General features: G+C 49.0%; 1 protein-coding gene across 1 annotated transcript; it reads left to right on the forward strand.

Moving 5' to 3' along the window:
- Nucleotides 1-2,293: 2,293 nt before the first annotated feature.
- Nucleotides 2,294-5,915, forward strand: FZD7 (frizzled class receptor 7). The gene has a single exon (XM_062578971.1). The coding sequence runs from the start codon at nt 2,294-2,296 to the stop codon at nt 4,001-4,003; it is 1,710 nt and encodes a 569-aa protein (XP_062434955.1). The 3' UTR covers nt 4,004-5,915.
- Nucleotides 5,916-13,028: the final 7,113 nt, after the last annotated feature.

Raw genomic sequence — 13,028 nt, forward strand, 5'->3', positions numbered from 1 at the left:
CGTTATGGTCAACATAAATGCAACGAAGCCACACAACTTTTACAGCAGGTACCAGAACTGCCAGTTGTCTTTTCTTCCTTACCATGGTTCAAAGGAATGACTCCCATGAATAGGCTAATTACAGTTTTGCCATTTGATTTGACATTCCTTATTCTGAATAATTTCTGTCACTGCTTCCATTTTAGTAAAACCTAATTTTCTGTATGAAAAGATGTTCTCTTGCAATACCAGCTGTGACTCTCTCCTCACACAGAAATCAGAAGGGGCAGTGCATGGGGCAGAAAGTCTGCAGTTAGCTTCCTTTCTCTGCATTGTCACTGCATGCCAGTGAAACAGTGCCCTTCATTTGACATTTTTCACAGTAAATATCACAAAATGGTTTGCAGATGAAGTCAGTTACATATGCCAAAGAGAAAAAAAGAGGCTTTAAGGTGATTATTAAAGATAAGTGACTCAGTGGCTCATGGAGTGTAACAGAAAGATGGATAGGAAAACGAAACCTGAAAAGAATAATCTTTTAAACTGTTACTGACAGCCAAAGAGCAAATATCAGAGCAGAAAAGTTCATGCAAGTCTCTAGTGCAGAGACTATTTTGGTGAAGCGTATCAGAAAAACCTGCTTAGTCACTAGGTTTACAAAAGTAAGTTATTCAGAAAAGAAATATTACCAAACTGAAAAGCTGAAATTTCTCTAAGGTGCCCAGAAACAACTACAACTGAGAGTGAAGAAAGGACTCATGTGTATTCCAGGAACAGCTGCTACACCCTTGAATAGCTAAGCCTGCCACATACACATTCGGGAGAGCAGAGCATTACTTTTAAAAACACATCCACTTTTAGAGAAGTAAATTTATTTTAGTAAGCCCATTTATAACTGTCAGCTTCTCTTGACAAACGTAACAAAAGCTAAAGCTCCCTGGTCTTACTGGTATGAGGAACCGTTGCTCATGAGCAGGAAAGGATGTGGGAAACATTTGTCCAGCAACTGCAGTTTGAGCTCCCTGAGCCAAACTCTGCTCTCTTGAACCGCTCTTCGGGGCGATACACATCGGTGCGCATCGCCTCTCGACGATGCCGTCTTTTTTGTGCTGCCGAAGAGCCTCTCGTGGCCTGCACAACAGCAGCAGGACGGCTGCAGGAGCCGCTGGCGGCGGCGCACCCCAAAGCCCAGCCGCGCCGCCAGCGCCAGGCCTCCGGCCTCGGCCCACGCGCGGCGGCCCGGCTCTCGACCCGCTCGGCGCCGCCGGGGCCGGCCCGCTCCTCTCCCACGGCGTGCTCTCCCGCAGAGCGCGCCTGGCCTCCTCGGAGGAGGACTACTGCTTTTTAACGACCCGTTAGCGTCTCCTAAGGGCACTGCACCAGCGCAGAAGTGCACCTACGGTTTCTCCCTGCTTAGGTAACACCGCACTTCTCCAGGAGAAGCCGCCTCCCCCTAGGCGAAGCCCGGCTCTGCGGGAACAAAGCGCCCATTCTGCCCCGACAGCACCGGCCACGCCGCGACAACAGCTCAAGCGGCGCGAGCGGCGGAGGCGCGGGCGGGCAGGCAGCGTGCTGGCGGCCCGCCCCACCCCGCGCCGCGGTGAGCGCCTGCGGCGCACTCTGCGCTCCCCAAGCCCGCTCGGCCCCGGCCCGGCCCGGCCCGGCCCGGCCCAGCCCCACCGCCGCCCGCCCGCGCCAAGCTGCCCCGCAACTTCCCTTCCTGCACTTTCCCCGCTCCGCGCGCGCGCGCCCGCCCCATCGCGCCCCGCCCCGCCCCTCCGCGCTGGCGGCCGCGGCGATTGGCGGGCGGGCGGCGCCGGGCCCCGCCCCCGGCGCGGTTTGTGAATGGGCCCGGCGGGGGCGGGGCCCGCACGTATATGAGCCTCTGCGGGCGCCGCGCGGGCGGGACGTGTCGGCGCGGGCGGGACGTGTCGGCGCGTCGCTGCCGCGGGCGCAGCAGCGGCAGCAGCAGCAGCAGCAGCAGCGGCAGCAGCAGCAGCAGGAGCGAGCGGAGCTGCGGGGCGGGTCGCGCCGCGCAGTAATTGGATTTTAAAAGTTTTTTTAAGCCCCCGCGCGAAGTGCGCGGATCAGCCGGGCGAAGTCCCAATCCGTTCAAGCGCGGCGCAAATCCCGGGCGCCCGCGGCCGAGGAGCGGAGCCAGCGCGCCGCCGCCGCGGGACCGCGCGCGGAGCTGGCGAGCGGCTCCGCCAGGTTGGTGCGGGCAGCTCCGGCGGGGGCGGCGGCGGCGGCGCGGCGCGGCGGGCCGCGGCGGCGCCCATGCCCCGGCGGCTCTGAGCGGCCCGGCGCGGCGGCGATGCGCGGCGGCGGCGGCGGCGCGGCGGGCGGCGGCTGGCTGGGCCTGGCGGCGCTGCTGGGCGCCCTGCTGGGGCCCCCCGCGGGCGGCGCGGCGCAGCAGTACCACGGCGAGAAGGGCATCTCGGTGCCGGACCACGGCTTCTGCCAGCCCATCTCCATCCCGCTGTGCACGGACATCGCCTACAACCAGACCATCCTGCCCAACCTGCTGGGCCACACGAACCAGGAGGACGCGGGGCTGGAGGTGCACCAGTTCTACCCGCTGGTCAAGGTGCAGTGCTCGGCCGAGCTCAAGTTCTTCCTGTGCTCCATGTACGCGCCGGTGTGCACGGTGCTGGAGCAGGCCATCCCGCCGTGCCGCTCCCTGTGCGAGCGGGCCCGCCAGGGCTGCGAGGCCCTCATGAACAAGTTCGGCTTCCAGTGGCCCGAGCGGCTCCGCTGCGAGAACTTCCCCGTCCACGGCGCGGGCGAGATCTGCGTGGGGCAGAACACGTCGGACGCGCCGTCGGGGCCCGCCGGTGGGGCGGGCAGGGGCGCCACGGCCCACCCCACGGCAGGCTACCTCCCGGACTTCCTCACCCCGCCGCAGCCCCCCTCCGGCTTCTCCTTCTCCTGCCCCCGGCAGCTCAAGGTGCCCCCCTACTTGGGCTACCGCTTCCTGGGGGAAAGGGACTGCGGGGCCCCCTGCGAGCCGGCCCGGCCCAACGGGCTGATGTACTTCAAGGAGGCCGAGGTGCGGTTTGCCCGGCTGTGGGTTGGCGTGTGGTCTGTGCTCTGCTGCGCCTCCACCCTCTTCACAGTGCTCACCTATTTGGTGGACATGCGTCGCTTCAGCTACCCAGAGCGGCCCATCATCTTCCTCTCAGGCTGCTACTTCATGGTGGCAGTGGCCTATGCAGCAGGCTTCTTGCTGGAGGAGCGGGTGGTGTGCCTGGAGCGCTTCTCTGAGGATGGCTACCGCACTGTGGCCCAGGGCACGAAGAAAGAAGGCTGCACCATCCTCTTCATGATCCTCTACTTCTTTGGTATGGCCAGCTCCATCTGGTGGGTCATCCTGTCCCTCACTTGGTTCCTGGCTGCTGGCATGAAGTGGGGCCATGAAGCCATCGAGGCCAACTCCCAGTATTTTCACCTGGCTGCTTGGGCTGTGCCCGCTGTCAAAACCATCACTATCTTGGCCATGGGGCAGGTGGACGGGGACGTGCTCAGTGGGGTGTGTTATGTAGGTATCTACAGTGTAGACTCCCTGCGAGGCTTTGTGCTGGCACCCTTGTTTGTGTACCTGTTCATTGGCACTTCGTTCTTGCTTGCTGGCTTTGTGTCCTTGTTCCGCATCCGAACCATCATGAAGCACGATGGCACCAAGACAGAGAAACTGGAGAAGCTCATGGTGCGCATTGGTGTCTTCAGTGTCCTCTACACAGTGCCTGCCACCATTGTCCTGGCATGTTACTTCTATGAGCAGGCCTTCCGTGGCACCTGGGAGAAGACGTGGCTCCTCCAGACCTGCAAATCCTATGCTGTGCCCTGTCCCAGCCACTTTGCCCCTATGAGCCCTGACTTCACTGTCTTCATGATCAAGTACCTCATGACCATGATTGTTGGTATCACAACTGGCTTCTGGATCTGGTCTGGCAAAACCCTTCAGTCCTGGCGACGCTTCTACCACAGACTCAGCACTGGCAGCAAGGGAGAGACTGCAGTATGAGACCCTCCTGCCCCCTCTGGTGCGTGCGCGCGCGCACACACACACACACACACACACACACACACACACACACAGAGAAGAGGGATACTCAGCAGAAGGGAGGTGATGGCTCCCCAAAGAAGGAGAGGCTTTCCAAAACTTTTGCTTCCTCCCAAAGGTCCAAGGGCATGTATGCTCAGCTAATTAGGAGTGCAGAAAAAGGTCCTCAGGCCATTGGTGGGGTGGGAGAGCCCTTCACATGCAAGAAGTTCCCATATCTCTTTCCTGTGCAGGGGCAGGGGAAACCTCAAAAACTTTTCTGCCTTGCTTTGGATGAGATGGGAGAGAGGGAAAGCCACAGCCGTTGAGCAGCCCCTGCCAAGAAGTATCCAAACTATCTCAGAATTCCTGGGGTCAAACTGCAGCTCATGCAGGATAACTTCTGTGCCCTAGGTTACTGTCTGCTCACTGAACCACAGTGGAGCAATCACGTGAGTACTGTACCACAAGCTGCCAGTCCAGATTGTGTTGTTGAGATGCCTCTACTCTGTCAGCTTAGAAGTTCCTTTTTTTTTTTCTTCTCCTCAGTGATACCTGTTTTAAATATTTTAAAGTGAAAATTTTGTGTTGAGTGGTGTTCTTGCTGCTGGGGGGAAAGAGGCAGTTGCTATTCCACACCCTGAAAAGAAATGACTTGTTGCTTTTCAGCAGAAGGCTTTTTCCCCTTGCCTTTGTTATAGGAGACAAAGGGGGAAACAAAAGTGTTTTCTATGTAGAAAGGCATAAGCATGGGATTGGTTTTTATGGGCAAACTAACAAAAAGAAGTCGTTGAGGTTCACCCTTGGATGTGAGGAGCTCACAGAAATAAACATTCCTTTTAGAAAAAAGGAGGAGGCAGGATGTTTCCGTACTGTTCAGTATGGCTCGCTTTTCTAAGCTGAAGGAAATACAAGGCTTAAAGAGGGGGAAAGCAAAGCATAACTGAGAACACCTGCCAAAACAAGAGCCACTAAAATATGTAAGATAAAGATGCATATTTCTTCCCCCCCTCAGTCCCCCTTTTGTTCCAGTAAACCCGCTTTCTCCCCTGCTTTGCAGTGAGACTGCTGCAGGTAAAGTCGCTGCGCAGCTGGCTGTGGGGACAGGGTGAATACTTTTCACGATGGACCAATCTGCCAGCTCCTCAATTCCCTGAACCACATAAGGTCTGGCAGTGCAGGAGGGGCTGGAGACAGCTGGGTTCTAGTTTTAAAAGAAGGCAGTTACTATGAGAAACCTTCTCATTTTTTGGTTAAAAATACAGCTGTTTGTTTCCACTGATCACATCTTGGAAGGAAAGACATTCAAAACTTAATCATCAGATGCAGCATTTTTTTTCTGGAAATGTGACAAATTTTTCTATTCTTAAATTTTTATGTTGACTCTATTTTATTTTTAAATGCTACTCTACCTTTATATTCACTGAAGGGGTTGTTTTTTATAAATCTGTGTGTTGTGTGTGTGTGTTTATACATTCTTGCCTATGGACAAAATAGGAAATCATGGATTTTTAGCAAGTGTCCACCCTATAGCTGTTCTTCATGGGGGGAGGGGGGAATGTCTGGAAGTAAACTTAAAAGGAAAAAAATGTTCAGGGTGAGGGGGCAGACTACTGCAGTCTGAAGACATACCAGTAGTCTGGGCATGAGGAACAGCCCAGCAGCCAAATCCTTCAGTATGTCTGATCTCAGACTTGTAGGGCTTGGGTTTTTGTCTTTTATAATGTGTACGGGGGGAAAAAACTGTAAGACAAGTGCAGTATGTATATTTTGTAAATCTCATTTTTGTAAGAAAAATATGTATTTATGTTTCTACTTGATTTCTTTTTAAGGTCTGTATGAGGCCCTGCTTCATCCCATGTACAGATCACTAAATAAATAATTTTTAATACAAGGGCTTTGATGAAGTTCTTTCAGTCTTTGAACACTTTGAATGTTACAGGAAGGGAACATCCAAATCCCCTTTCTTCCCTTCCCTAAAGGCTTTGCTGTGGGAGATGGAAGTGACTCTTGGGTAAATACACAACTGATTGGGAACTTGGTGTGACTTGAAACTAGCATTTCTGAAGTCATGGCCCCCTAACAAAAGATCATGTTTTGAGGCCATTTTAAATGCGTGTTTGCCCTCACTTAAGGTACTTGCATCCTAGCCAGGTTTTATTCCAGGCTCTGCCTCTTGCTGAGGGCAAGCTGATAAACCAGTTTTCTTATCTATAAAATAAGGATAATGCTCTTTTCCCATTCCAAAGGGGTGTTGAGATTGAGAACTGGAGAGTGTTACAAGTGCTATAAATTAAATCACAGGTTTGGCTGGTGGAGTGTTTGGGGAGAAAAACAAGGTCCTTTTCAATAGCTACCATGGGGCAGTGTTTCGAACTAGCTTTCTTTTCCTCCCCCTAGCTCTTTCACTATCTCCAGTTTTGCTCAGGTGAATTTTACTTTAATCTTAATAGCTAGCCTGAAGCCTACATTCTTATCAAAGTAATCTGAAAGCTGATAGCTTCACTGGAGTGGTCTATTTCATTTTTAACAAAATAAATGTTTAGATCTCAAGATGTGTTGTCATCATGGGAAGTGCCACAGCGAACAATTTTGTGTGAAATGTTGATCATCAGCAGCTTTTCTCCTGCAATTTCTGGCTATTCATTGGGTCTGTCACCCTTCCTTTGCCTTAAACATGGCTCTATTAAAAAATTGCAAAGTAGAGAATTAGGATGCTGTAGCTGGATGCCATCATGGTAGCTCTGGTTGCATAGCCTTGCAATATTCTTTTATTTAGTTGAACATGCAATAGCTGCATTTTCTTTCAGGGCACGTTTATTTGGACACTTCTCCAACATAACCATTTACCTTTAAGGTATGTGAAATACTGACTGAAAGTTCCTTTCAGAACTGGCCCCGTTCAGTGGTGCCTCCCTACAAAGCCAGCTCTTCCCCACTGAAGCCCCTCTCGCTGCTCCCAGAATCTTTCTCCTGTCAAACTCCCTTCCCGAGAGGCCTCTGCTTTCCAGCAAGCCAGGCTGCTTCCAGCCGCCGCGGGACACGAGCTCCCGGTAAGCGCCGCGGGTGGTTTCCCTCTGCTCGCTGAGGCAACCCGAGCCCCCTGCCGAGCGGATCGTCCCTCGCTGGGGGCCGCAGCGGCTGCACCCGCAGCGCTCGCGCCGCGAGGGCCGGGGAGCCCGCAGGGGCGCCGATGCCCCTGTGCTGCACGGCTGCGGCCGCGCAGCTCAATGCGCTGCTGTTCCTTAACCCCTTGGGCACAGCTAAGCTTGCAACTCGCTCAGGCTGCCCATCTCCACGCTCCACTCACTGCTCATCTTCTCTAGTTGGATGAGAAACTGCATTTAGGTGTGACAGCTATTTTTGTCCGTATGTGGAAAAACTTTAATAGACTTTCTGCATGTGTAGTTCACATGAGACATTGCTATCTTAAAGGAAATGTCTCCATGTCAACCCACAACCCCTAAAGTCAAATGCTTTTATTTCAATATTTCATATGAAGGACTTCTAGATTTAAAGCCACTTACTCAAGCTATCCAAATCCTGAGATTTAATCTCATTTTCTAAATCTGAGATTGTAGGTGAAATTTGATGCTAGCATAAAGTAGAAGCGATTGCTACTAACTTTTAAGCAGACACGACTTGCATCAAGACTGAATTTGCTCACAGTGGAAACAATTTGGAGAATTTCAAGTAGTGATAGTGCCTGACCCTCTGGAATAAAAATCTCTACTGCTATTCTGATAACAAAGTAGCAGTTACTTTCACAATGGAGTGCAATTAAAAAAAAAATCTTTGTGAGACAACCTGGAAAACAGGAGGAGAAATAAACCTTTGCTAATCACTGCAAAACAAATTTTCTTCATCTTTAAATCTACTTTTAGTTAACATTTTTTGAAGTTTAAGAAAAGTTTTGTACCTCCCACCTTTGGCCCTTATGTATGCAGCATTTTTTGCAACACAGAAGACCTTAGCGAGTAACAGTTATCATTGACAAATATCCTTGTAATTTCAGGGTGTATGCTACATTCTCATGAAAAAAATAAATAACATTTACTGTTTGGTTTGCAAGTTTCAGAGACCAAACTGGTGTTTCTCTTTGGCTAAGAAAGTAAGTTAAACAGAGCTTTAACAGTTCATGAATAGCAGCAGCAAGTGCAGCTCTGTCTACACAGAAAAACATACGTCAGTATTTGGGTTCGGTTTTGGTGGAATACCCACACCAGCGATCGAACGTTTTTGTCCAAGTACTTCTCCCCCACAACCAATAGCTTTGCATGCAAGTAAAAATCCCACTCTCCTCCGTATTCAGCAACTGGCAACAGTAAACATTATTTGTAATTTCTCATGGGTTTAGAAACCAAATCACTAGCTTGCATTTTAGTCTCCTCCTGCATCTCATTCTCACTTCCAGACCTTAAAGGTACTCGGTATACAGCCTGCTCCCACTCCCACCATACACTCCTATTATTTAAAGTCATGAATCTCACTGAAAGAAATTCAGCCCGTTGCTTGGAGAGGAGAAGACGGCTCCGAAGCTTTCAACGCTATGACTGTTCACTGAGATAGACCATTGCCAAGCCTGTTCTACATAAACCAGGATAATTGTCCCATGCCAACACGAGCGTGTGGTTTTGGCAGCTACAGCACTGTGCAGGATAATATAGGATTGGGAGAATAAATACAGCGAATGGCAAGTTCCCAAATGCCCCACTTAGAACTGACAAATTTTGACTAAAATGATGCTCGGACTACACGAGCACACTATGTACGCCAGCGTTTAGCAGGACTCAGGCGGCTGTTTGCTTTGCAGCTCTTGCAGTGCTCGCAGCCCGCCACGGCTGGCCGAGGCGGCCCGTCGCAGAGGCCCGGCAGCGCGTCCCGGAGCCGAAGCAGTGGTGCACCGCGCTCTTCCTCTTCGTCGTTTGAAGGCGGAGCTCAAGCACAGCGCTGCCATAGCTGCAGCCAAATGGGATTCGGATAAATGGTGCCCAGGGAGGACAGGCCCAAACAGGGCCCTAAACGCGTACTCCTCCACCTAGCTTGGGCCCCTCTGTCCAGCCAGCCCAACGATGCCACGAAACTACAGGGCCGGGATGAGTGAAAGTATGGATAAAGAGCAGGAATAGACAGGGCCTAGAGCACATTTTTAATACCAATTGTAAACTGGAGAGGAAAATCACTTATCCATATTAGTCAGAAAATCCTGCTAGCAACAACATGTTCGCTGTGGCTGGCCCAGCTGTGTCACGACTTTGTTGGTTTATATCCAACCCTTTGCTTAAGCATGATATTCTTACAAATACAGGTGGAAAATCAGTGTATACTGCCTAGGGGAGTAGTCTATATGAGTCAACTCTGGCTACACAGCTCTTGGAAATTAACCCCATCAGGTGGTCACCAGGGCAGCCAGGTACCCTGCTATTAACAGGAGGATCCCAAAGGCCAGGATAACAACTAGGAAAAGGAAAAGGAAAAGGAAAAGAAAAGAGAGAGAGAAAGAAAGAGAGATGCAGTTTCTCGCTAACTCCAGCTCTACTAGAGGTACTGGAAATTCTAGCACTGTTTTCAAAATAATCGGCCAAAAGACAACGCCGTTCTCAGTGTGGGCAAGGAATAAGACTGTTCTCTCAGTACTGTCCTTTTCCTCAGCTTAATCGGCACAGGAGCTTAAGAAAAAGCTTCTGGTGAATGGGGAATTCTGACAGGGGCAGTACCAAAAACGAAAAATATATTATCGGGCCCAGATGGACACAAAAGGATGTTCCAGCGAGTAGCCGCTAATCTGGGATTTGGAAGATAAGTGCCCAATCACCTGCGCTCTCACAGATGGTAGACAGATCACGGCCAGACTTTCAGCAGTGCTCAGACAGTAAAGATGCAGACAGGTACACGGAAAGCACTTCTCATAAGTGCTTAATTTCCTATGTGCTTTGGGACATGTCTTGATAATTGACTGGAAAATCTCATTTCTGTCTCAAATTCCTTGTCTGTAAAATTGAAACAGTGGCACTTCCTTATATCATAGGAATGTTGTGAGAATAAATAAGTTCAAGACTGGAGGAAATGAAATACAATGCTAATAGGGTTTATATAAATACCTCTGTCAGATCTTCATTCTGTAGCCTCATGTTTTGCAAATGGGTTCCATTCTAGAGAAAGCCAAATTAAGACCACCAGCTGGAATAAATTATTTGTGTATTTTCCAACACGTTATCTAAAAATAGGCTGGCTGAGCACATACTTTCGCGGCAGCATCACTCCAGCCAGGGCTCCAACAGAAGGTGTGTGAGGGTAACAAGGCACAAGTAAGGTAACTAGAAAATTTCACTGAACTAGGGCACTCATGAAAACCAAAAGCAACAAAATGGACCACCCTGCGTTACTCTGGCGCTTACGCGTAACCGAAACAAGGAGCGGGGCCTGTCCGTGCGCAGGTCGCCTGGTACCCCTCACTCTCTGATTTTCTATAAGCTAGGAAAGCCGCGATTATCAATGGACTCAGTGACACCTCTACTGTCTCTCCTCAAATTGTTACAACTAGCTTCAGCTTGTAGCAGGCAGGATCTAAATCGTGCTAGGAGGCTTAAATCAGGTCTGCAGAGCTTCATGACTGCCCTTAACAGTGAGCACTGTTAAGTGAGAACTACCTTCCCTGCCACGTTTTCACGCTCTCACTAGGTTCCTCAGTGCTTCTTTCTGCTACCATGACCTCCAACAACATTTTTCTCTTTACTAAAGATGGCCAAATAGAAGGATTAGTTGGCTGTTTGGACATTTTCCTGCCTCAACAACAGGGAACAGCATGAGACTACTGCACCTCTTTCACCAGTGAAATACAGAGGCATCTAGGCTGACTGTGGTAAACATTTGTGTTGCCTTGGTGCCAGCCTGCCCCGTGAGAGGCTTTTGCACCCATCCACCTTCATCAGACATCATTTTTTGTTGCTAAATAATGTAAACCAATAAACCCCAAAAATCCCTAAATGCATTAAAGCACACTCTAAATTATAAATCTCTCTCCCTCCTCCCTAACAAACAAAAACATAACTTAGAGCTTTTATGGAAGACAGTGAAAGAGAGCTGCTTCCAAAAATATTTACCTAAACCATGAATCAGATCAGTTGCATGACGTGGCTTCCTTCCAGAAATTTTCTGTGGGTTGTGCATGCGTGTGTGTGTGCACATACACACATAGAATGAGCACATGCTACACTAACAACGGAGAGTTACAATTCTATCATCAAAAACAGAGTGAAGCGAGCAAATCAGAAGGCTCTTGCGCAATGCAGCTGCTAATCAAACCCTGGTGTTAACTGAAGCAGCGTGCCAGCCCCCCTTCCCTGCTGTTTGCTGTGGGGCCTGCGTGAACACTGCATCCCCCAGAACTTTTGCAGTCCCACAGAACGTGAAACCATCCATGAAAGGAATGAAAGGCTGTGATATGTATATATATCTATAGGGCTATTTTTAAAGAAAAAAAAAAGATTTTTTTTGTGTGAGCTAGTTCAAAGCTAGCTTTGATTATCTAAAGCAAGAGCCAGTCTTTAGAAAGCGTAAAAAACTATACATAAAGATGGAATCTTTTTTATTTAATGCATGATGAAAAGAATGTTTCTTACCTGTAATGCTCTTGCCTCTCAATTAAAAAAAAATAAAATAAATTAACAGTGAAATGTAACAGTTTCAGGCAGCATTTCCCGTCCTCACTTTACAAGATGTGCAAAGCAGCATTCCTTTAGGGCCGGCGGCCAGGAAAAGGGATGTCATTTGACACCCTTAGGCAGCAGCTATGCATACCAGGCTGGAAGCAGTGGTATTATGCGAGTGGAGAGCAAGCCCTTCTAGAGAAAGGATTTACTCATATTGTTTTTTCTTACACATTCTGCTCCCTGAAGATAGTAAATCAGCTATTGCATTTGCAGAAACAACTCTGGTGAAGTCTAAAGAATTCAGGCATAAAGCAGACGAAGGCAAAATCTGGCCTCTCTAAAGCAGCCAACAGTGACAGCAAGAAGGGACTAAGCAGCGCAGCGCTCGTATGCGAGGGGACTGACCACGCGCCCGTGCCTGACCGTTCCCACTCCAAGGCAGGGGCAGGAGGTGGGATGGGGTCTCAGAGCCCAGAACCAAATTCCACGACAACTTTCTGCTTTTATAATAGGCTAAATTGAAATCCTGGATCTGAACTTCATAAAATTTAAAAGACTATATTTACTGTGAGCCAGAAGTGATCTTCTGTAAGATATCACTTATCTGCAAGGATGAATTAACCACTTTTCCCTGTTCCGAAGGCACAGAGCTTTGCATCAGCCCAACTGACACTGATTTTGTTTTCTGCCTTTGAGATTCCTTGAAGTTTTAGCCAGTTAACTAAGTTAATGTTAACTGATAGAGTTAGCAATTTAACTCTCTTCCTCTTTTTCTTCAATTAAAGATGTTACAGAACAGAGTTATGAATTAAACCTTAACAAAAACTTCTCAACAGTAAAACTGAAAATAAACATTTTTCACAAAACTATCTTGAGAGACTCAGTGATTTCATTTAAACGACTCTTCCATTTTGGTATTGATTTTCATCAAAATCAGTTTTGTTAATAGAACGTCCCTTGACCAGCATTTCATCACTACCCTTGGACTTAATAAATTAACTGAATACAGACATTAAAGATGAAGTAACATTACATATACATATGCACAAAATAAGCCTGTGGAGGATGGCGGCAGGGCAACTCTTACTTTCACAAGCTCCACGCTCTCTCAGAATCATCCCTGGCTGCATCTCATCATCTTTTGCTGGTAAAGCTCTTCATACCAGGACCAGCTCATTTCATTTGTCCTTAAATATAATTCTGCACAGACAATGACATTTTTATTAGTAAATGAGAAGCAGCGTGTTGTGTCAGCAGACGGGACACCGGACTCGGGGGTCAGGAGGCTTTCAAGCTTTTCCCATCCTTGCCCATGGTCTGCAAATTCTTCCAATCACCCTTACCTCCATTCTTTT

Source organism: Rhea pennata, chromosome 6, assembly GCF_028389875.1.
Source record: "Rhea pennata isolate bPtePen1 chromosome 6, bPtePen1.pri, whole genome shotgun sequence".
Taxonomy (NCBI): Eukaryota; Metazoa; Chordata; class Aves; order Rheiformes; family Rheidae; genus Rhea; species Rhea pennata.